At 44.1% G+C, this 25,655-nt stretch overlaps 1 protein-coding gene across 1 annotated transcript in view; it reads right to left on the minus strand.

Moving 5' to 3' along the window:
• The window catches only part of nr6a1a (nuclear receptor subfamily 6, group A, member 1a), a gene marked incomplete at both ends in the record, with an annotated part of 105,941 nt that overhangs the window by 68,607 nt on the left and 11,679 nt on the right, over positions 1-25,655 (minus strand). The window contains one exon of the mRNA XM_080003909.1: positions 21,130-21,177. Coding sequence (XP_079860035.1) covers positions 21,130-21,177 — 48 coding nt within the window. The remainder of the gene's footprint in view (positions 1-21,129; positions 21,178-25,655) is intronic.

Here is a 25,655-nt window from a genome sequence, read left to right on the forward strand (position 1 = left end):
ATCGATATTCCTTGAAATCTGTTCCGGCAATTTCCCACCTCAAGACCTAGTATAATTTCCGGGAAACACGGCCGTGTTGTGAATGGAAGCGGTACCGTTGCTGGGACAAGCACGTAAGGTGTCAAGTCCATCTGACGTCAAATGCTGTCATGTGGAGTGAATTACGGCCTCTTGTTATTGGATTTTACAGTCCATTTATGCTATTTAAAAACATGTACAAAGTAGGGATGTTAAACTGTGCCGACTAAACGACAGACTGTCTCTCTGTTCTCCATATCAAAGGTAAAATCGAAAATCTTTTTTTATTGTAATAGCCTCTTAAAATGTTCTAAAAACGTAACTGTTTTCCAAAATAGCCTAGCTGTGGCAGTACTGTGTGGCACGGTGGCGCAGTGCATTGCACTGCTGCCTCACAGCAAGAAGGTCCTGGGTTTGATTCCCGCCTGGGGCGCTGTTGGCACCGTGCTCCGGCGGGTTATCTCCCAAATAGGAGCCTTTCTGTGTGGAGTTTGCATGTTCTCCCCGTGCTCACATGGGGTTTCCTCCACCTCACGTCAGTAAGGACCCCCACCAAAAACATGCACCCATCATTGTCTGACCAGCAATGGACATTTATCACCTGGTCCCCGGGCGCGTCCACGTATGCTGCCCACTGCTCCTGGCTGTGCCCCCGGAGGAAGGACAACCCAGGATGGGTCAAAAGCAGAGGATCCATTTCACCGGCCACCATCAAAAGCGTGTGTGTGTGCAAGCATGTGTTATAGTGTGGTGTGTTGTGTGATAAATAAAGACTGTTTCTTCTTTCTGCTGGAGTTTTGCTTTCACACTTTGCGTACTTGAAAATGGCAACATTGCATAAGATTCGCAGGAGTCTCACAAAACCCTGCGGCTCAATGAGAGTGATGAAAGATCCCGTGAATTGCAATGAAAGATCCATGGGAGGTGCCTGCCTCCACCTGGTCTGTTGGGCATATATTTACTCCTTTATATATTTATGTGTATTTATATAGTTATTGCCTTGTTTATTTATTTCAGGATTTATTTCATAGGGATGTTTATTTTTATTTGCATGCTACATCCAAATGCATTCTCTTGATGTGCGCAAGTGAATGAGCTTTGTCCGTGGGTCGCTCCGTACGTGCGCTCTGCTGCTCCGTCTTGGTAGGGTCACACACTGCTAGCGTACATGTGCTGCAAAGCGACATACAGGCTATATGATAACCGGCGACCACCTTACAGCTTCACGGCGACAAGGAAAGTTGAGCAGGTTTCAACTTTATGCAAATGAGCGGTGTCGAGCAATAGCCAATAGAAGTTAAGATCAGCTGTCAATGGCGCTGATCCTTGTAAAATGGATGCCCGGACATGATCAGGCTGTTGTTTTAATGAAAAACGTCCCTTAAACTCTCGCTAAAATAAGGAACGTCCTCCAACCAGGACAATTCTTTATTTTAGGGGACGGATGGCAAGAATATTTATGTAATCTTTTCAAGTGGTTATTTTTTTTGCCAAGTAAACAACTCCACCATTTTAATAACCAAAAAAAAAGTACACATGGCACCATCTATCTATATAATGTATATTAAATACGGAAAGGGAGAGAGGTTTGAAATGTTTGGCATGCCCACAACAGCCAGTTGATTTTGAGTCGACAACGGGCACAAACGCCAGGGGCACAGAGGCCCCCTCGCCAGCGGTGTGACCATACGGCAGCGAGACAAGAGCTGCTTGGCTTCATGCTGCCTGGCTTCATGCTACACATACCGTATGTTTACATTTGTTAATTTATTTTGTGTCTGTTTAAAAAAGCATTTTAAATGTATTAATTTTTTCGATTAAAGCACTACTTTACTTTGTGACTTTTTCCTTTATTAAATTAAATACCACATTGTTATTTCTGTAAATTGTCTATTTATTACCAAGCATTTATCGGTGATAGTCAAGATAGCAAAATATGAAAATCCTCAATTCTGTTATCAGTGTTTTTGGCTTCACCGTAACATGCATTTTTACCACATTACAGCGGTTCACTGGTTCACTGTAATAGTGGAACCAGTTAACGCTCAAGGTGTCTAATTGAACTACATAGTGTACATAACACACACCATTCCACACCAAAATAGTTTGCAAATTTTAAGTGGACTGGTTGACATAAGATGTCTGCTTTATGAACGCGATGTTGATGCATTTTGCCCTCGCGCAGCTGGTAATGTTTCCAAAGAGTTGCATTTTTAGATATTGAAATTCAGATATTCTTTATGAATTTAAATTATTTAATTAAATATTAAATTTCTCTGAAAACTTGAATATGAATCCTTTCAGTGTAGAGACATAAAAAAAGACTTTCACTGTTAGTCATCATCATCATGTTAGTTAGTCATGAAACATGTGAAAAATAAACCCCAACAGTAAAGTGTATAAATAAAATAATTTTATATTAAGTATAACCTGTGCTATTGTTTCATACCTTTACTGTGATACACTATATACACATATTTAAACATGGGCTAGGGCATGAAAGTAGTGCATATTGAAAACTGTTAGGATGCCCCTTAATGCCCCTGACAGGACTCGCAACTTCCGCATGCAGACTACGTTGAGATGTGACATGTTAATAAAAACACACTGTTTTGGCACAGTCTGTACCAGCAGAGAGGGAGTGATCAGGGTGCAGAGCTGCAATTATTCAAAATGACATAGTTATGTTTACAATGATATATTGAGGGGGACAACTCTGTTTTTCCCAGGAAGGGTGGGTCTGGACCCCCATGCCCCCCCTGCCCATAATTTCCGCCCCTGGAAACTCGAGAAGAAGATATCTCGAGAACGACTAACGGACAAAACACGGCCCTGCTGGTCTCGGACCTGTTTCCGTTTGCGTTTGCAGGTTTCCGTGGCCAGTTGTAAAATGATAGCGATCTCACGCAAGCTATTCTGGCAAGAATATTCATCACTGTAAATTAGAGTAATTGCGTTAATACAAGTTTCTCTTTCATACGTCCCACCATTGTTGTAGTTGGCTTAGAGTCTGCTGCAGCCAGATATACTGCCCCTACCGGTTATGTGTTGAATTGCATCTTGCAGACACGTAGAATTAATTTCCAGGGACGTGCACAACCCATGTTCCACAGGAACGCAGGATACATGGGGCAGCCATCTTGCGTACACGTTTGCTTAGTTAGAAGCAAGTATATTAGGGCGTTTAGACTGTATTTAATCTGAGTTAAATGCACCGTTAATGCTTCAATCTACAACTTCATCCTTATCCACGATGCTGATAATTTTTTTCCCCTCATAGTCAGAGAATATATTTATATATTATGTAGGTAGGCACCAATAACCCAAAAGATTATTTTGTGATCAATATTGAATTACTCGAAAGCCAACAAATATTGCGACATTTCGTTTGGTCAATGTCTCCTAAGCAAACATGAGCTCCCAAGCTGTGGAGAGCCTCCCGGAATCACAGCCTTGGCCTTTACCTGCTTTTAAACATGGCTTGCATCTCGTTTCGGGCGAGGTGGAAGTGTGCGTTTGTAGGACTTTCTCTTAACCCCCCCTTCCAAACAAAAGGCTTGTGTCCTCCACGCACAGCGATGTTTATCCAGGTCACGGTGATCTAATCAGGTGTGAATGAAAGCACTTGGCAGCGCTCCAAGCCCCCACTCCCATACTCGCCTCCCATCTCTCGTCATCACTGTGGGGATCGGGAATGAGGTGGGGGGCCAGAGGAGAGGAAGAGGAAAAGCAAACAGACATGTACGTGTGTACACGTACCTGCACACAAACAAAAAACTACAAGGGCGGCATATTTGATTGGAACGGATACCAAGTGAATCGGCGCTCCGAGCTCCCTGTAGCGTGGCTAATTTGAAACACTTTGGTTCACTTTAGAGTTGTGTGTGTCCAATTTTCATATCATCTTTTTTTCTTGCCTTACCCTGTGGCACATTTCTTCATAATAGGTGTGGTAATTGAAGATATACACGTATGTTTATATGTGTGTGTCTGTATATATATATATATATATATATATATATATATATATATATATATGTGGTATAACAGCAGTGTTAAAATGTTTGATTTAGTAAGTCTTCACTTATCAGTAAATTTTAACTGCAACATATTCACTCTTAATTTTGTGTGTAATGGTATATATAGATATAATTTACATAAATATTAAACCATTTTCATATTTATACCCTGTCAATATTTGCATTCTTACTGCCTATCCCCTGCCTCGTTATTTTGTGGATTTACTTTCTTTATCTGGTGCATAGCGCACATTTTGTACATTTTATATAATATTTCTTAATTTTTAGACTGTCAAGCATTTTTTTTCTATGCTACTGTCTGTTTTTGCCTTTATTTTTTATATCTTGTGCACTACAATGCACCAACTATGCCATGACAAATTCATTGCGCATGAAAATGTATTTGGCTCAATAAACAGATTATATTGCATATATCTAATAATGTACATTCCTGAAATCCTCTTACTTCCAGGGCCCTCGCGCCAGTGTACTGGCAGATTTAGTTCCAACAACTCTCACGATGCGTTTATTATATTTATTTTTTTTCACGATCCGTCTGTCAGCCAAATATACCCCGAGGCCCCGCCCACAATCCTACGGAAAGGGCATCGGACTTTCAATGGTCGGAGCTTTGGACCAATTGGAGGAGCCCTAAGCCGCCGGCTCTCACGGGTTTTAGCCAATGACGGGGAGCTTCTCTCCCCGTCCGTCAGACGGCTCATATATAGCGTGGACCGTTCAATAACTCGCGCAGCCCGCCGTTGCGCGTGTGCGTGTGTGTGCGTGTGTGTGCGTGTGTGTGCGTGTGTGTGTGCGTGTGTGTGTGTGTGTGTGTGTGTGTGTATGTGTGTGTGTGCGTGTGCGTGCGTGCGTGCGTGTGTGTGTGTGTGTGTGTGTGTGTGTGTGTGTGTGTGTGCGCGCTTGTTTATCCAGGCGTAAAGTGGGGGCGAGGAGAGGGAGAGCGGGCGCGTGGGGGAAGAGAGAGCGAACAAGACAGAAAGAGGCGGCGGCGGCGGCGGCGGCGGGCGGCGGGGGGCGGCGGGGGTCGTGAGACGCTAGTATTTGCGAACCACTGGCAGGGTTTCCACTGGAAGCAGAGAGACAGAGACAGAAGCACACGTCTCAGCAGCAACTTTTTTTTTTTTTTTGCTTCCACAAGAGGTTGCGCTGCGAATATGGCAGCGTTTTGTTTTCATCATTCCCACTCCTTTCCTTTCCGGCTTTTTGTCTTTTTGTCACCGCAGATTAAAAGAAGGAGATGAAATCGCTCCGCCTAACATTTTGGCCGTGTGCATGGTAAGTATCACCCTCATGTGAGCTTTTGGACTGCTGTTATTATTATTATTATTATTATTATTTGTATAATTATCACAATTCATAATCTCCGTTGTGTAACACTTCAACTGTGGGCCAACTTGGGCCAGTTCCGCTACGTTGTTTGCGTTTGATAAGTTGGGATGGGGGGCGCCTTATGTTTCCCTTCTTGGTCAGCGATGTTTTATTAAAATAATCTTTACATTATACATTGTTACCTATGCTGTTATTCTTCTGAACGCTAAACGTCTTTAAATTAACCAAGCTTACAAAAGAATATATTTAATATTTTACTAAAGTATTTGATGAAACAAACCCGCCCGTTCATCAAATTTATAGTGGACTTTATTTATTTATTTTTTTTGGGGGGGGGGGGTGGTTGAAGATGGGAAACCGCTATAAATATAATACTTACCATAGTGTTTACGATTCGACTACCAAAAACCCTTGTGTGCTCTGGACAGGGGATCACACAGTGTGGAAAAGTGTATGCACATACACGTATATACATACACAGACATATATACATACATACACACACACACACACACACACACACACACACACACACACACACACACACACACATATATATATATATATATGTATGTATGTATGTATGTATGTATGTATGTATGTATGTATGTGTGTGTGTGTGTGTGTGTGTGTGTGTGTGTGTGTGTGTGTGTGTGTGTGTGTGTGTGTGTGTGTGTATTGCCGCTCTGTGGGAATGCTGACTGCAGTAGACCAGTAGCAGTGTTTGCCTGGGGAGGAACTGAGCCAGACAGTGAACAAAAGCGAGTCGGGGCAGTCCAGACAGGGGCAGGTCAGCCATTAGGAGAGCGGTGCAGGGGATGGGTCAGCCAGCTGCTGCACTCCAGAGAGGGAGACCCGGGGTGAGGGAGTTTACCATCACGACCGCCCTTTTAAATAAATAAATAAATAAATAAATAGATAGATAAATACCACTTAACCTCACCTTTCACCTCCCCCAAATAAACACCAAATGAAAAAAAAACAGTGCTTGGAAAAGGCAGCATAGGAAGTACTGACGACTAAATATAGTATGGCGGCAAGGAGAGGGGGTGGGGGCAAGAAAAAGGGAAGCCTGTGATTTTCAGAGGCAGCTTTCTCGCTCTCTTTTTTTCCCCTGACGGGCTTGCGTGGGGGTTGCCGGGTTCAGAATGTATTTAGTGACAGGAAACACCACCAGTCCCTATATTTCTGGGCCACGTCTGCTTTTGTCCCAAAGCCCTTTAATCCACCGCAAAAAAAAAACGCGAGAGTTACACCAGAGGGGAAAAAACAGCCGGATTAATCAAAAGATTGGTAGAAAAAAAAAAGTCTGGAAATGATTATGTTGCCATTGACAAAGTTGATACCCGGTTGAACACCGGCGTCCAGACAAGAAAAGTGGCTTTGTTAGATTTCTGCTCTTCTTCGGAGTTAAAAAAAACCAAAACACGACCAATACATGTATAAGTAAGGAATCTGCGTTAGTTTGTTTTTTATGTACTTGCATGTGCATGTACGCCAGCCAGAACCTTACTTTTTTGCCCTTCCTAGCAACGCGCTGAAAGAAAGAGCCATTTTGTCAAATGCCTTAACGTGTAGTGTCTTGTTATTCCAGATACGTGTCGAGTCTTTAGTCAGCAAGCGGGACTCTGAAATAATAATAAAAAAATAGAAAATGACAGCCAGTAGCCTAATAATTATAACAACATTTATTATCATTAATATAAATGAAAAAAAATGAAAACATGTCATGTAATGAAAAAACATATGATTTATTCCTGTTGGAATGGTTATAGGTTACCATCATTCAAAAATGATCCGAGAGCATCATTTCTTCGAGATGAACTTGAATACCTCCCTCTTTGAACTAGGGCTGTGCAAATCATTTTGGAAACAGTCTGCTGCTACTGAACAAAAAAAATGCAGCCCTGTATCACTTGTTGATCAGTTGATAGAGTTGGAAAAGGGGAAGCTGCTCTCCCCTCCGCACTCCCCGGGGGTGCTACAGGGGTTGGACTTCGGTCCCTCAGGGGCCCACAGTGCTTCCTGCTCCCCTCTCCCTTTGCTCCCTCACTTGCTCCCTCCCTGGGGCTTTCGTACCTGGATTTAAATAGAAACCAGACAGTGATGCCCCCCCGCCCTCCTTCGGCACACACACACACACACACACACACACACACACACACACACACACACACACACACACACACACACACACACACACACACACACACACACACACACACACACACACACACACACACACCCTGCGCGACAATGAGGATTTGTTTAGTGTGCAGCCCGCCACCGACACAAAGCGCGCAGCTCTTAGCCCCCAGCCCCAGAACGGGAGTGTTGGGGTGGGGGAGTGGGTGGTTGGTTTGCAAGGGTGGGATTAGTGGAGAAGCGCTCTGGGTAGGGGTAGGTAGGTGGGAGGGGACAGGGGCCCTGAAACAGACAGGAAATGACTGCCTAATCAGTCGGGAGTAGGGTTAGTAGACATCACAACACTTAAACAAGTCGTCTACCCCCCCAACCCCTTTGTGGCTACGATCGAGACGTTAAGAAAACGCTAGCTGAGCTTGTTTAATATTTCAGGACATTTCTCCCATTGCAGCTCCCCTTTGTCGCTTCAGATGTCAGTGGGAATCCAGTTTAAGCTCGGTGCGCTTAAGAAAAAATAAATAAATTAACCATCACTGCGGCATCCGTATCTCGATGCGGAAAAAGCTTGATGGAAATAAACTCCCGCGTTGCGACACAGATTACCGCACACCCACAACCCTAAATCCGAGTAAAAAAAAAAAAGAAAAAAAGAAAAGTCTTGTCACATCCGGGCGAGCGAGAAAAAACAGCCATTGGGAGATAAACGGAACATTGAGGAAGAAAGTAAATAAATCGGGAGCTCTCACACTTTTGATTAAGTCAAAATTTGTAAAAGTACAAAAGAGGAAGTGGGCCATACCAGATCAAACGCGGCAGGGGGCCTCATTTGATTTGAAACCAGGGGGATGATGCTGAATTTGGCAACTTTAGAATAAATAAAGTAATATCTTCAAATATCTTCTGCCACAAATAATGATTTAAAATCCTTGATCATTGTTTCTATTTGAAAAATAAGTTTGGTGGTGGGGGGCCGGTGGTCCAGAACAATATGGCGCCACGAGTTGTGTGCGTGCGTGCGGTTGTGTGTTTGCAGCACATGCTCCCGAGAGGCTTGGTGGTGTTGGGGGGGGGGGGGGTGATGACAATGTTGTGCTCAGTGAATATCAGGGTCGATTAGAGAGCCTCGTCTGGCTGGGCCAGAGCAGATTAGACAGTCGGAGCGGATGCGGAGGGCCACAGGGCCGCTCGTCTGGCGCTCTGACCCACATCGCTCTGATGTGGACGTCACTTCCCATTTGCCTCGCCCCCCTCGCTGGATGCCACATCAGCTGAGGCGATGCGGTTCAGCTGATGTGGCCCTGCGTGCACCCGGTTGTGTGTACCAACCCCCCCACCCCAACCACCTTCATGTTATAAAACCTCTCTGCTGTCACACAGCTAAATCTTGAATTTGGCCTTCGGAGCCAACGCGCTGGACCGGATGAATCGCGTTGGGCCAATCACAGCGTTTCCTTGCCCAAACTCATGTGGGCGGACCACGCAGACTCATCCAGACACCCCATAAACAAGAGTCATCCCTGTCAATGTGTGTGCATATGCGCACTTGGGCGATGCTTCCGTGTGCCCGTTATGCTGGCCGTGCGCTGCCTGGGCTGCGGTGGCAGTGGCTTGGCAGCTGACAGAGACGCGACTGTTTGGCGGCGCGCTGGAAGATAATTGGCAGCCACCGAGTGAAAAGCGGGCTCAGCAACAGATAAGGGTGTGTGTGTGTGTGTGTGTGTGTGTGTGTGTGTGTGTGTGTGTGTGTGTGTGTGTGTGTGTGTGTGTGTGTGTGTGTGTGTGTGTGTGTGTGTGTGTGTGTGTGTGTGTGTGTGTGTGTGTGTGTGTGTGTGTCCGGGGTGGGGGGGTGTTGGAAAAGCTCCGGAATCAGCATGGATTAGCGAGGCGATACATCGTAAGTAGGCTGTCACTGCTGTGAGAGGGGAGAGATAGGAGATCGAGGTAGAGGAGAGGGAGAGAGCGAGTGAGTGCCTAAAAGAAGATATGAGAAAGCAGTGCAAGTGGATAGGGCAGGCGGGGGGGTATTAAATAATAAATCTGTGGCTGTTCTTGCTGTAATTTAAAAGAGGAAAATACACTAGTTGGTTGGTTAGGGATGGGAAGGGGGGAGTGTTGGCAAGAGGAGAAATTAAAAGCCCTGCCAACACTCACAGCTAATACAATCTTCTGCCTGTCAGATTACCTTCTTTAATCCAGAAAGGTTTTAAACGCCTTTTAGCAATCTGTAAGGAGACACAAATTCAGCAGAGATTTAAACCCCTCCCCCCTCCCTCGAGCTGGAGAGGAAAAGCTCCTGAGGAGGAAGAAGAAGAAGAAGAAGGCGGAGGGGGGAGTAAGCCCCCCTTGAAATGTTGGCCTCGGCAGAAGTCTGCCGAGTCACTCATCACCGAACCACTCTGTTCTGCAGAGGTTCATCCTGGGCCGGATCATTCTGGAAGTTATTATTATTATTATTATTATTATTATTATTATTTTTTTTTTTTTTGTGGAGGGTTTCAATGCATTGTTCAGTTTGTGAAGTGACTCTCTAAAAATAGCACTGAGGTGCCATTGATGACGTGTGCAACGCTGTAGTGCCCCAGTGCAGTGTGGTGAACAGATGCCATTTCTATTGTCTACGTTAAAAATTCACAAAGTTATAGCTCACAAAACGTAGCACAGAGCACTGCGATGGGACTGGTGTCCAACTTGTGTTTTTCGCACAACAGTCAGCTTGTGCTTGCGTGCAGTATGTGCTGTGTGTGGTTGTCGTTGAGGGTAGGAACGCGCCCCCCTGTGGTGGTGGTGGGGGGTGTCACCTCAAGTTCGTTCGAAATTTCTCTTGTCTCGCCATGTTTTTGTTCGTGGCGGTGGTCTTACAGTGGTGTGTGTGTAATGTGTTGTGTTCTTGTTAGATTGGCAGGTCCCAGAGTGTACGTGTGTGTCTCCGGTTGTCAAGTTGTATCCTCAGGGATTGGAGAATGCTGTTGGTTTAAGATGATGATGTTCCTTCACCATGCCTTATTTAATGTGATCCAGGGCACAGCGAGTGCAAACGCAGGGTGTGGGGGGGCTAGAGGGGAGAGGTGGGGGAGTCATTCCCGATCTCGCACACCCGTCGCCGAAAGACAAGACATCGCGGCCGCACTGCGTCAACTCTAAAAGAAAGAATTACCATGGCGCATCCTGTCGGTGTTCGGTTTACTTCCTGTTTGTTTGCGGCTAAACATTTGCTAATGTATCGATTTATTTTTAGAATTTTCAATGAACCTCCCATACATCACGGTTTTCCAAGAAGAGCGGCTGAGGATTCAGGAAAAGGTGCGAGCTCTGACAAAGCCGACACTTTGAAATGGGGGCTCACAGGGTCTGACCCTGGGATGAAAGTCTGAAAGATTCGAGTGAGAAGAGAAAAAAAGGAAGAAGAAAATGTGGCAGCGAGCTCTAGAGAAATGTCACGGCTTAATCCAGAAGACAGCCACAAAGGGCTCGCTCATCCTGCTTTGTTAGAGATCAAAAAAAAAAGAAAAAAAAAGACGACTGAAAGACTGGGACGAGGATACATATTCATCAGCTACACCGTTACTCCTGACTAAAACCAGCCAGTGAAGCTTTTTGGGGAGACAGACAGACAGACAGACAGCAGTTTCTCCCAGGCATGCTGCGAGGGGATAAGTCATCGGGAGCCTTACTGACGTGACACGATCAAGTGCATCACTCAAGTTCAAAAGTACACGGTAGGCAAGGATAAAAAGAAAGAAAAAGAGACTGATTGAGAGCCAGACAGACAGACAGACAGAAACGCAAACAGAGAGAGACAAGTCAGACGGATCCTTGAATCAACACACAACGGGCAACAACCGCTTTCCAAAAATAGCGAGCCAGCTGCTGGGAGAGGGAGAGCGAAGAGCAAGGACTGCTACGGCGGATGATTTAAGGGGGCACGAGGGAAGTGAAAGGAAAGGAAGGTAAGTCGTAAGCGGTTCCGAAACAACCTAACACACCGCCTTGCTGTGAACCCTGAGCCACGAGTCTTTTAAGCGTCTACTTGACATTTCACTGCATATATGTATGAAAGTATGTTTAGTATGTGACGAATAAACCTCTTGAAACTTTGACTAAGCCGGGCTCAAAAACGCTGAAAGGTTTGCATGGGGAAATGGACAGTGGCTGGATTGGTTGGTTCGCTTACAGGAAAACAAAATTCCCTACAAGCTTTAAGAGCGTCGTACTCAACATGGGAAGGCAGGCGTTTGTCTCAGGAAGGGACTGATGTGTTCCTAACTAACCTTTGGGTTCCACTTCCACTGGAGACCGTGAGTGGCACTGACACTTAACACGCGACCCCCCTACCTGTGCCATTTGATTCTCATTGAAATTATTGCTTAATTTGGGTATATATTGACTGACTGTTCAATTAAAGCATATTTTGTTCAATTTGGCCATCCTTGATTCCAAGGATTGGAGCGATCTCTTTGCCCAGAGCTTGACAGTGTCACTCACTGTGTAATAATAATACAAATAATAACAACAACAACAGCAACAATTTGCAAAACAGGATGTCAAAACTTGTTTGACTGCATGTTGTTGGCAGCTCTCTCAGACGGAGTATTTTTGGACCGGACATGCTAACTAATCTCCAAGCCTCCGTTTTAACTACCCGTGTGGTAACACCAGGCAAAGTCTCCCTAAAATATTTTAAAAATCACAAGCTGGCAAAGTTTGCACGATGTCTGAAAGCCTCTATATTTACAACCTAGGATTATTTTTATGTTTTTTTTATTTTTTATCTTTTTTTTACCAGCTGGCCTTGCAGCAGCACTATGTATGCTGAGTCCTGGCAGAAAGGACTGTGCCGGCAATGGCGACAGCCGAGTACACTGTGTGCTTTTTCATTGTCTGACCTCTGGAATGTGCTGACGAGGCAGGGTTCACACAGTCTCTCTCACTCTCTCTCTCTGTCTCTCTCACTCTCTCTCTGAATTAGTCAAGAGCATGGCTTAGATTCACCAACGATCCCACCATTCCTTTGCCGTCTTCCACGACGTAATTCCATCGCAGAGGACGGCAAAAAGTTCAAAGCTACCTTACAGAGGCGGAGAAAACAAGGAGCCAAATCTACTGCGCATGTCTGCTGCGGCTGCCGGAGTTTTGCACTGCAGTGACGGCGGTTTTCTCTGGAATATCGCACTTAAATAAAAACCGTGGATTGATACAAAAGTTGTTTTCCTATTTATTAAATGCATGGAGGCTGTTTGATGCTTGTAATGAGGAAGCAGATGGAGGATTTGAACGTGGTGGTGTCGTGTGGTGCAGCTGGGATGTGGTGATAAAGTTGTAGCTCCAGGAAAAGATCATAAACATATTAAATTATATTATTAATCAGGTACCTGTATAATAATATAAGTAATTATGAATAATTAATAATAAAAGGGCTTATATTGCCAGTGGAAACCAGGTGATCAGCCAGTGATCGCTCAGTTAAGATCACTACCAGGAAACAGATCTCTATAGATGCCGCATAACAATAGCCATAAATATCCATATTGCTAAATAATCCATTGTTAACCTGCTTGGAGATTAATATGATTCTTCATAGCTGGCTTGTGTAAAGTTACACAACTATGAATCACAATATCTTTGAGGGAATTTAACATTAATTTCAGTTTGCAATAAAATATTAATAGTAATTTATAGCTACATGCATTACTAAAATTATTGTATATAATAACATACACAAAGAGTCTTTGTACATCACAATAGCACCATATCGTCATGTTTTGCTCCCCTGTGCCGTTATCCGGTGCACTTCAGAAAGTGCCGTTATGCTGTCGACCATGTTGCATGTGAATGCAGCATTACTGGCATGCTTTGTTTTGTTTGGAGTTGCATACGACACAGAACGCAGTAATATCTTTCAACAATTCATCTTCTTTGACCGCCAGTAATATTAAATGAACCCAAATGCTCACCCTGAGGTCACAGTATCTGAACACAAACAAATGATACGTTAACCGTGAAGTAAATAATACAATGACATACTCTAGGGATTTGGGCAATTTTAGTTAAATGTCATATCCTGCTCTTAAATCAGTTATTTGCCTTTTAACAAAAAACGTAAAACGACAACACATTTACTGTTACTTTACAAACAGTTATGGCTTATTTTTTTAATTCATTTGCAGGTGCTCGCAAATGCTCCCATACAATCTGGATATCCATGTTCCAAGCTGGTTCCTGCGCTTTATTTAAGACTGAATTATTTATGATTGGTTTACTTACGGCAAACAGGAAGCTTTTAGTTTTTAACTCCGTTCTTATTCCCTACCCGGCATATATAATAAGCACTACCGCTTTTATGCATTCTGGAAAACTCCCCACCCCACACCACCACCCGTTCTATCAAACCTACATAAAGGCTGAAGTTCCGCAATGAGAGACTTGAGTTGAACAAAGGGAAACACAGCGTCTAAGAATCTCCTCCACTTTGTTTAGCTGTTACAGAGGAGCTGGCAAAATGGGTATGGAGAGCATTAATAAAACATGACTGCGTGATTATTTTTTTCTGCTTCTCTCCCCCCGCCCCCTCTCTTCTTCTTCCCCAACCTCAAAGAGGCGTGAACAGGAAGGCGCACCCCCGGCGCAGTTAGCTGAGGTTCAGCGCAGGGTAAAGGGAACGGGAATCTCTTAACTAGCTCCTGCACTGCAGCGCACTATGCTTTATAGGCTGTGGGGCGTCATAGGCTCCACCTGATCGCCTCGGGGGTGCAGGTTGACTTTGTGTGTCGTTCCGTCCTTTCATTCAGGTACTCTTTTCTCATATTCAACCCCCACCCCCCTCTTTATTTTTGACCCCTTTTTCTGCTTCTTGCAGGTGAGAGTCACAGCACTGGAAGCACTCTGTGAAGTGAGATGAGGGCTTTCATTTGAGTGAAGCGGCACTATTTCGGGAAACCTGGAAGTTTGCCTCAGAACCTCTTGGCGCTTCAGCACCTCTCCTGCTCCAGCCTCTCTCACGTCTTTTATCAGAGGTGGAGCTGCTCCAAACAGGCCATGGGGAAGTTTACAATAAAAATACTATAAAACAGTCAATCAGTGAAGCTACTGAGACCAAAGGTTTTCTAATGTACCCCAACCCTTGCATGGTGTCCTTGGTGAACATTCAACGCTGTCGGTGAGTTTGAGCTTTGACCAAAACCATCGACCGTTGACTGTACCCTGAGAGCCACCGCACCACGACATGCTGACGCTGAGGAGGACCCCCCCCCCCCCCAATTCTCTCCCCTCTTTTCTCTTTAATAGCTTATTTTTCAATGATTCTAAGGTGGTATGGACAACTCCAAATGGAAGGGGGGTCAACGTCATTTAAGGCCGTCGGACCTTCCTGTTTTTGATTGATGGAGACCACCTCAGGGCCGCCTTTGCCTGCTACAGCTGCATCACCAGACTTCGCCCGGCACCTAAAACTTTAAGGCTGCAATAAACATTCATTGCTGTCGGTGGGTTTCGCATGAGAACAACTCACTGATCAATGAATGCAGACTGCGGTACAAACACCTCAAATCTTTTTGGGAGTTCAGCTCGACGAAGCGACATTGGGCACCTGGAAGGAGTGTTACGCTCCCTTGCCATCAGGTTTGCTTGACGCATCATCAATGACTCTCAACATTAGCTTTGACCTCTTTTAAATATGAATACTTTTAGGATAGGCTGTTCTGCTGAGGCAGGTCATCCTCACTGCATCAGTACAATACAGATAGTGTTGGGTAATGTTCCACTCACAGAAAAACAACGTTATTTGACATTTTTGTTTTAATGCTTTCAGCCACTGCCAAACATGTGATCATTACTCTAAGTCTTGCCAATAATAAATATTGTTCCACCTCGGGCAGAATGACTAGCACAGAAGTTTTTGTTACCATGGGGTTGAATAACTGTATGAGATAATTTTTGCAAATGCGTCGGCCTTGGTCAAAGTTTGTGATTTGGTTGAGCGATTTAATTGGTATTCACCAAATATGAGACATAGAGAGCAAGTGTTGACAAAGCATACTTTTTTTTTCATGTTACCTTGGCCTAGGCAACTCAGCTAACAGTCTCTTTCATAAGCAAGCTATGGGGGTTTGGGTGCTGGAAGTCCAAAATTACAGTGCACTCCTTGAAGTGTTAAAATGTAAAATTTTGGCTCAGGATTTATATATATATATATATATATATATATATATATATATATATATATAATTTTTTTTAATTTTTTTATTTTTTTATTTTTTTTTGCCGCTTCGCCACAACTGAAAGAATTCTGCGCCCAATGCTTTTGGAGCTAATCCCCCCTGCCCCCACCCCTCCGCAAAACCCAACCTCTCCCCACCCTCTTGCCCCCCCTTATTTATATATATATATACACACACACACACACACACACACACACACACACACACATACACATATATGTGTGTGTGTGTGTGTGTGTGTGCGTGTGTGTGTGTGTGTAATTGGAGGAGATGGCAACATATGGAAATGATCTCGCAGTAATTGGCTCTGTAAGGTTATGTTAACATGCTGGGAAATTTCAACATATCAATGTTCTCCTGCCAGGCCAGACCCTGCATGTTTCATGCAGAGAGAAAGAGAGAGCGACTGAGGAACGGGTGGGATGGCGGCGATGACAATGAAAGCTAGACCGGGTCCCCACTTGTCTTAACCGACTGTATTTCACATCTACCCAAAGCCAGCTTGAAATTGTCCTCTGGCGTGAAATACAGTAAGAAATACCACTGTTGAAAACATTCACCTTAATTATTAGCTCCTTTTTACATTTTTTTTTAAATCATAATTATGATATTATTATCAGTGGATTAACCATCCACTGAAAGACAAACACACAGTGAGAAATATCTAAGTGTATGTATAGGGACCACACACACCAAACACTGCTTGTTTATCCCCACAGAGTCGGGCTTTGTCATCGCACTCTGTGGAGCTATCAGCAGTGACACTGGGAACAGCATGACCTACTTCTCCATGACCTGGAAACACTCCGCAGGCTTGACCCCCTGCCCCCCTCCCCACCCACACACACGCACAGACACACCCACCCCCATCCCCCCAAACTCTAACGCCAATGCAAGTTGCATCAAGCGAGAGTGGGTGAGACGGTGAATCAAAATGTGGGCTAATCATGAATTATTGAAACGCTGATTTTTATTTTTTATTAACAAAGGAGGCAAGTTCAGTGCTTTCAAGCGCTCATATATAATGTGTGTGTGTGTGTGTATGTATATATATATGTGTGTGTGTGTGTGTGTGTGTGTGTGTGTGTGTGTGTGTGTGTGTGTGTTTACCAAGTTTTAATATCTTCTAATAATTTTAATAGCCAGGACTTCTACTCTGTGAGGTAAGTGCTGGAGGTACGTAAGTTCAGGTAAGTTTAATTTAGGAGGATTTAAATGTATATTTAATACAACAGTCAATTAATTCTATTATATAATTATAGAACCCAGTTTGGGGCGCCTCCCCTTGCGGCTGCCTGCGCGAGCACCTTGTGGCGATTACGCACATTTTGGTATTTTTTAGTATTTTTCGAGCTAATAGAGCTTATTGTGCGTAATCACCAGGTGTCATGACATTTCACTGCATATATGTACAACCGTATGTATATGTATGTGACAAATAATCTCTTGAACTTGTGTATATATATATATATTTACGTGTGTGTGTGTATGTATGTATGTCATGGCCAAATAAACATTTTAGCTTTACAGTTAATTTGAATTGAAACAAAAAAACACAAAGGGGAAGAACTAGGAATCAAAGGTGGGAACCGATGGATGGCGCATGGAGATATCAGAAATGCAGAGCCAGAGCAGTCTTGGATCACTAAAAAAAATATATATATATATATATTTTTTGAAGGCGCTCAAAGTGAGTCCAGTTATGTGAGGACAAAGGAGAAGCATGTGTTGGGGGCCCAGCCAAGTAGTTCCATATGGCCGTTGAGATCATTGGCTCCAGGTGGGAGAGCTGTCTGAGTGGTGGGAAGCTTCCGTTAGGAATCTTCTGCCCCCGTGTGGTCACTAGCACACGCTGTAACAATCCAGCCTATTGGCATACATCCACAGGTTTAGATCAGTGTCAGTATCTCCATACACAATCGTAAAAGCCTTTTTTTCATTTGACTGAATAAGAGTCAATTCACATAAAACATAGAGACAGTGCAACATTCTATGCATGGATATTCAGATGTTCAAAGGAGGACTTGATTTAATATAATTTAATTTAAAAAGGTTTACCCTGAGGGATATGACAAAAATGTATTATCAAAGCAATCCAATCAAAGGATTTTTTTGCCTGCTTATGAATTCAAAATCCCATATTTACAAATTAAACATGTTTCAATTCAACTATGTGAATAAAAAAACCTTGATCATATCACAATTAAAATCAATCAAACAGAACTGCCGGCAATACGTCAGGCTGCATATACCAAGCATTTTAGGCCATATTAACTGAGACATCATCAATTTAGATCACAAAAGAAATAAATGTGAATCATGATAATGCAATGGTTAATTTCATGACAATAAACGCCAACACAAACAACCAAACAAACACCCCCCTCCCCCTCGTCTGTGGAGAGAGTCTTTAATGATCGACACAGAACACTGAATAGTGAAAGCGCTCGGGGCAAAGTGGAGGAGAGAAAGTCCCAGCCCTACACTGAATAGCCACCTGCTAATGATTGACTGTGAAGACAGAGGAACCCAACAAAGGCCGCTGATAACCTCACGAATGACCTGCTCAGCACTGATTGGATGACCGTGTCCGGTGGCTTAACAAGAGGGGGTGCACTATCAAAGTTTGTTAAATTCACACAAATTCTGTTCTGCACATGGACCAGCTGTTTGATTAGATTTACATATAATTAATTATATTATATAATTCAGAGCGCAACCTGCGATCATTTTTTTTGTAAAAAAAGTATAATTCTAATGGTTTATAATGCAACCAAAATGCAAATCAGACACCAGCGAATCATCATTCAAAAAATACATAATTTTTAAAAAGGGATGCATAAATCCACATTTTTGTTTATTTTTTGGCAGAGAGGAGAGAAGGAAGCGAGTGTTTCCGATGGCAGCGGACTTTCAACCCAAAATGACTCTGGTGGGGTCAGATAGAGAGCAGAGATCAGACTTCCACCGTCTACGGCATGGCACTCAAAACAGCTGTTGCCAACACAACTATTTGGCCCTTGTGACCTGCGTTTCGGCCACTGAATGAAGGTCTCTGAATTCCCACCCCTGTCAGAGCATTTACAAGCCAGAAGAGTGCGGTCGGCAACCTACACAACCCCCTGAACAAACACACACACGCACACACGCACACACGCACACACACACACTCACACACACACACACACACACACACACACACACACACACACACACACACACACACACACACACACACACACACACACACACACACACGCATCCCTCCCCAGTCCCTTGACCTTATCTTCACCCTTGCCCCCTGTGTGCACTGAGAGTTCCCGGGTAGGAGAATAGGCCAAGAGAGCGAGAGCAAGAGAGAGAGAGAGCAGCTACCTCCTCAAGTTTACAGCCCATCAGCCCTTGCGCTCGCCCATAAATCCCCGCCTCCTCCCGTGGACGTGCAACAATGCAGTCCATTCTCTATGCGCGCAGGTTTAATAGCTCCTCCAAGAGCTTCCTTCCATACAGCTACACCGCCCCCCTCCTTCTCTGTAAGTTTATAGAGGGCCTGAACAGTTTGGGGACAGGGCTTTTTGATGAGAAAGGAAAGGGAAAGGGGGGAGGGGTGTGAGTGGTCGGGTCAGAGAGGAGTCGCAGTGAGGTCGGCCGGAGGTGTCAGGAGTTTCTGAACTGAGTCTCACCCCTTGACCCCCACGATGCCACCTGGTGCGGCGGCTCAGCCACAAGGGGAGTCCGATGTGAACTTCGCCTGAACCTGGACCTTAACATTGGATGACAGGGTCCTTCCAAACTCCCAGTTCTGCTTCCCTTGGCAAATCTCCCCCATGTCCAAGAAGCCCGGCGCGTTCACGCGTACGCATTTTAGAGTAGACACTCATCTTGCACCGTAAATCTTGCACAAATCTTTGCATGAAGACTCCAAATGAGCAGCTGTTATACGCATGAGAAACTAGTAAAACGACAGAGGCCATTTCAGCTATCAAAGAAATTGGGATAAACCTCCATCACATCACATCAAGGAACAGCTAGGTTGAACACGAGAAGAACTCACATATCGCTGCTTTGCTGAATATTGAATATTGCTGAAAACCATTTGAAAAACTACAACTGGCCTCTAGTAGTATATAGTAATAGTGCACCCCTCTTGTGAAACTGTGAAATTAGACAACCCAGTCCGTTTATTGTGTTTTTAAAAAACATATCCTAAAAATAGCTGTTCAGCTTTGCTAATATACGTCACTGGGGTAGAGTTAGAACCACCCCCGATCTGAGCAACTCCACCCACGCCTGGAGCGCGACCAGACCCGCTGGCATCGAAGCTAAGAGCTAATCATGGGAAGTGCTCTGTTGGCTGCAGAGACCACCACAAATATTTTAAAAGAAAGAGGAATAAATACCAACTGTCTGTGATAAAAAAAAAAAAAAACTGCAGACGAGGGAAATGTAAGTATTTAAAAATTAATTCTGCTGTGTGTTTCTTTCTGTGTGTCCATATTAGGTTACTGTAATCTGCGGCACGATTAATTGATTTAACTTTTTTTTTTTATGTTTCTGTAATTGAAGGAAACAAAAAAGCCCCAAGCCCCAGCATATCCCATGGTGCACCAAGCTCCGCACTGCTGCAGACACCACGGTGAAAGTCGGGAAGAACTTTTAAATGAGGCCTTGTAGATCTAATATGAGTGAACAGATTTTGGTGGACTGATAAGGTGAAATCGGTGAAAGTTTACAGAGAAATACAACTGAATTCTTAGTAAAGCTCAAACCCCATTGGTTCATAAAACAAGAGGCCTTGGGAAGGTGGCTCCTCCCACTGAAACAGCGCCTTTTCAGACAGGGTGGATTGGACTCATGTTAGATTGGCTCGAATGCATAATCTGAGTGGTAATTTCAACAAAAAGCTTAAAAATATGTTTTGGGGACCTCAGAGACCTATATATACTTGGTGAAAAGGAGCACAATAGATCTGCTTTAATGATAGTTGTTCCATTACTATGTTAATACTCCCCTCTAGTGGTCAAGAAATACAACGCCATATTTTTCAAGTTTGTAATACAACCCGTTGACACTAGAGGGCGCTCTTTAGCTGGAGACTTTGCCAACCAGACATGCTGCTACCCATAATGACCATTGTACTTTATACACAAACACTTTCCACACATGCCTCATCTCAACAAAAGAGCAATATTGAACACATTTCTACAGTTTTTTTTTTTAAAGAAATTACTGAATTGCAATTTGCATCAACATTTTCATCAATGTATCTTTGGTAAGGCCTCACACAACAACCACTGCTGTAAAGTACATAATACTACTACTACTACTATAGACAATTGGAAAAAAAAATGTTGATGAAAGAGAATGCGTCTTATAAGACTTACCCATGTTGTCATTCTGCTCCGCCTCCAATAACTGATCACCATAGAACCCTTAAAGCAAAAAGAAACATAAACATCACATTAAAACATTGTTTTGTGTGAACTACAGTCACACTTATCCTTTAAAGAATGTGTAGATGGTGGTATTATTTATCAGGAACAATACCGTGTTAAATGTGCCTTGAATCATTTCTCTGTCATACTGCGGTTGAACAGAAATCAGAGCCCAAAATCAAAATAAATCAAATACTAAATAAAAACAAGGTGTTTTTACTTCAGGAAAAAAATCTTCAATCAACAATTAAGAGTTATGTGTGGATCATAATTGTGTATTTTTTTTATTTTCTTCATAATTGTGTATGATACAACAGCTCGTTCTGGTTGAGTTATTTGATTGGAGGGGAGTCGTCCAACAATATGCATCTGCTTTAAGTAGCAAGCTAGACCGCGATTGGCAAACTGTTTATGGGTTGTTTGCTAAGGGAATCCTGAGGGAACTATTTGGCGGTGAAACCAAAACATCGAAAACAAACAAACCCACTATGACCGAATCCCAGCTAAGCCTTGATTTATATAAACTTATATAGATCTTTACCTCTTTAAAAAAATAATAATAATTCAACATCTATTTCCAATCTGTCTGCCCCAGTAACTCAGAACCAGGCCATCTGTGCCCCATCATCAAATGGAGAGGCTTCCACTGGCTTCACTTACACACTGGCAGGCTGACTTCACCATTTAAATCCATAAGTGTGCAAAATGCCCTGTCCCCAGCCCCGCTCCTCCTGCTCCAAAATCATCATCAGTGTGTACCACCCTGCTATCAACAGCTGTAGACCCCTGACCCGACACACGCCAGCTGCCCCCCCCCCCCCCGTACCCCCCGCCCCTCCCCCAATCAACAGTGGCATATGTTCTCCCCCAAGCGCACACACACACACACACACACACACACTCTGTTCAAACACATGTGCCTCTAATCACTCTCCCTCACCCCCCCCACCCCACACACACACACGCACACACACAAGATCCGCACTTGCCCACCCTGGACCAGCACCAAAATAACAAAAAAAAAAAACAGCACACGTAGATGCGTGGATCTGTATCTGCTTAAAAACACAAGCAAGCACTCCAGCCAGAGGCAGGACGAAGAGTCACATTTTCATTAGGAGTAAGATTCAAAATTCTCCTTTTCACAAGTGGTTTGGTCAGATTAATCCTTCACCCAACCTGAGGTAGCAGCAGTGGTGTTTGTTGAGAATGGAGACCCCCGACCCACCCTCCTCCAATGTGTGGTCTCCGCTGCTAATCCTCATGGCAGCCTATTGACCGGCAGAGCCCCCCAGGCCAGGAGGGCTTCAAGGCAGTGGCCAATACAGCCGGAGCCTTGCTCCACCGCGGCCCATTGTGTGTTGACAAAGAAGGGCCACATCTTTGACCTTTCACCTCTAAAAACCCCTCCATAACCTCTGGCGGAATCAGCTCCCCATCAAAATAATACCCCTTTCCCACTGCACCAAACCAAAAACCCTGTAACACCCACTAACATCCGGCATTTGTCATCAGTGGAAAAGGAAAAACCTGGGTTTCAGTCCCGGGTGAAGTGACCTGGCAATAGACACAGATTTTAATCGGCTCCATCTCCAATCGGCTCTGATGTGAACAGGACGGGTTGACCCGCTAACTTTGGTCCCTTTACCTGCATGATGCGACACATGTTGAAATTCCGGACACTGGCGTGAATAGACAAGAAAATCTGTGTATCATTCAATAATTTCATATCCCATTTAAAATCAAAAATCAAAATCAGAAGTTATATACTTTTTTGCCGTATGGGGGACCATGAAATGTTTTGAGTGTGGAGATCGCTACGTGGGGATCACAGAAGAGAACCCTCACGCTCCTTGCCAGGCTCCGAGCCACTCCAGCACCGCCCGAGGCCGGTCTCCGAACCGGAGGAGCGTCTCCACTCCCTGCCGCTAAAGGACCAATGCACGCACCAGCCGGCGCGCACTTGATACTCCTTGCTGCTTCTACTGTAGTGTTGGGTCATTCACGAATGATCCAATTTTTTTGAATGGCTCAAAATACTTTTTTCCAAGTCTTACAGTTTTATGTCATCATTTGTTTAAGTTGCTGTCTCCTCTAATGTTTTGTTCCCAATTACACTGGCACCATGACACGCCCCTTTTCCCATGTGTTCATGACATCAAATCTGACACATTAGAAAAAAACGGAATTCCTCCTGGCAATGGGAAAGGTGTCAATCGCCTATTTTTAGCAGGTTTAAAAAACGTGGTTAAACCAACAAATTTTGGTGTAAAAACGGTACAACCTACAGGACTTAAATGATCTGCTGCTAACGTCTTGGTGCCAGATACCACAGGACACCTTCAGAGGTCTTGTGGAGCCTCGACGGGTCAGAACTGTTTTGGCAGTACGAGGGGGAGCTACACAATATTAGTGGTTATTAGTGGTGGTTTAATGTTGTGGCTGATCTGTATATATTATACTGACATTCATTTGAGCTAATAGAAAGGTATACTCGTAATTACTAGTGATACTTAAGGTTGCATTGACTTTCAAAAGGGTAACCATATGGCTAAGGGGGCCATGGTGTAGTTGGGTCCAGGCGTGATGTACATACAACATAATGTAACTTGAAATGTAAGTTTGAGTACCTGATACCACCCCCGCCCCACACACACACGGACACACACACCAGATTCCAGAGCCATTAGCACTGCATAGTTTATCAACATCGCCACCCTGCCCGTACTCGCCAACATTGATGTGGCCCCTATACCAGTCAATCACTGTCCCTGGGTCCTCTGTTCCAGATGGCCGGGGTTCCGCATGAACAGTGGAGGTGCACAACGACCTGATACCCGAGCAGGGCCACCGCCGCTGCCCACCCCCCCTTCCTTCCCAAACAAAACATGGCTGCCGTCGTCCCAGCCCGCTGTGCTGCATCACAGGCTGACAAGACATTCATTACATGTCATACATTTTTGAGGCACTTGGGGGCGATAGGCAAGGACAGGACGGGACTCGAGAGAGGGAGACAGAGGTAGCGGAGAGACTGTCACACATGCACAAGTGGCTTAGCAGCGGGCTGGTGAGGGAACGTCCGATTTGACGTTTCAATATCTAGCAGCATATCGAGCATTTAGTACGGTGACTTTTGTCAGCACTGCCATTCAACCAATTCACCAGCTGTATTGAAAGATAGGTTCGCTACCTTTCCAACCAAGGCCATATTAAAATGTTGGTTTTGCGTCGTTCATAACGCATCTGTTTATAACAAAAGCTCGCTGAACGCTTTACTATTGACAAAGGATGGATGGCTTTACTCAGAAACAACTGAGACGTTGCAGCGGAGTGTTGTAATAATATAGCATTCAGCAACGACCATTTTAATACTGCCTGGGTAGAAAAATACAGAATTTATCCTTTAACATTTGAGTTTCTTAAATACTTCAGCTCTAAAAAAGGTCAAACCTAGCTCTTCTTTTTAACATAAATACTGTTCTGCTGCACTGTTGAGAAAAATAAGTTAATGGCAAATCTCGCTTGCGTCATATCGAATCCAACAAACGACAAGAACAAACCGAAAGTCCATTCATTCCTATGGAGAGTCGGATTCTGCAGCGAAAAGTTGTGACGTGCTCATGGCTCATGCGGTCCGAAATTACTACCAGAAGTGACGCCGGTCAAGTTTTTTTAGTTGAATTGTGCTTAAAACTAGGTAGATAAGTCACGTATATAAAACAATGATGTTATTAATAGTAATCATGGATATCACCATATTCACTACTAATAAATCTATTATAAATATAAAAAATATAAATCTAGGAAGTTTTAAACTCTCATTCATGGAAAAATGGTAAATGTCCAGCTAAGTAACTCACTGAAAATACAAGCTCTCCCATTTCCCTTGACTTATATTGTGATGCAACACTCAGACGCGGTTCACCCGACGGCCACGCCACAAGGGGGAGGATCACAAGGGAGCATTTTGATATGATGGAGAAAATTACACTTTTGATTTTCATCTCATCATCTCTTTCCCTGCAAATGAGCCAGTGAGTGACTGACTGCTGGAATGAGACAAACTGACTGAATGCTGAAGCTGAAACCGCTTCCACCTCAAGGTTTTAATATACACTTGAAGAGATACAGTTGCTTGGTGAGCGATGTCAGTACTCTACTCAATCAATCAATCCATCCATCCATCCATCCATCCATCCATCGCTCACTCTACCAACAAACCACTGACCGTGAGATGGATAAGAGGAAACGTTGCGCCACAGATAGATCATTGTTTCCACAGCAGGAAACACTACTGCAGGGCCCAAAATGAGTCCTGGCCCAGGGGGCCATTGTGGAGTGGGTGGATGGATTATACCGCTCTGGGGCCGCTACTCAATCTGTTCCGGCCAAGCGTGACTGAAAAGAGCTTGGCTGTTTTTCGCTCAGACTCGGAGGAGCAGACTCGGGGGGGGGGGGGGGGGGGCTTATGATAA

The sequence above is a fragment of the Zeus faber genome (genome assembly GCF_960531495.2).
Source record: "Zeus faber genome assembly, chromosome: 7".
Lineage (NCBI taxonomy): Eukaryota > Metazoa > Chordata > Actinopteri > Zeiformes > Zeidae > Zeus > Zeus faber.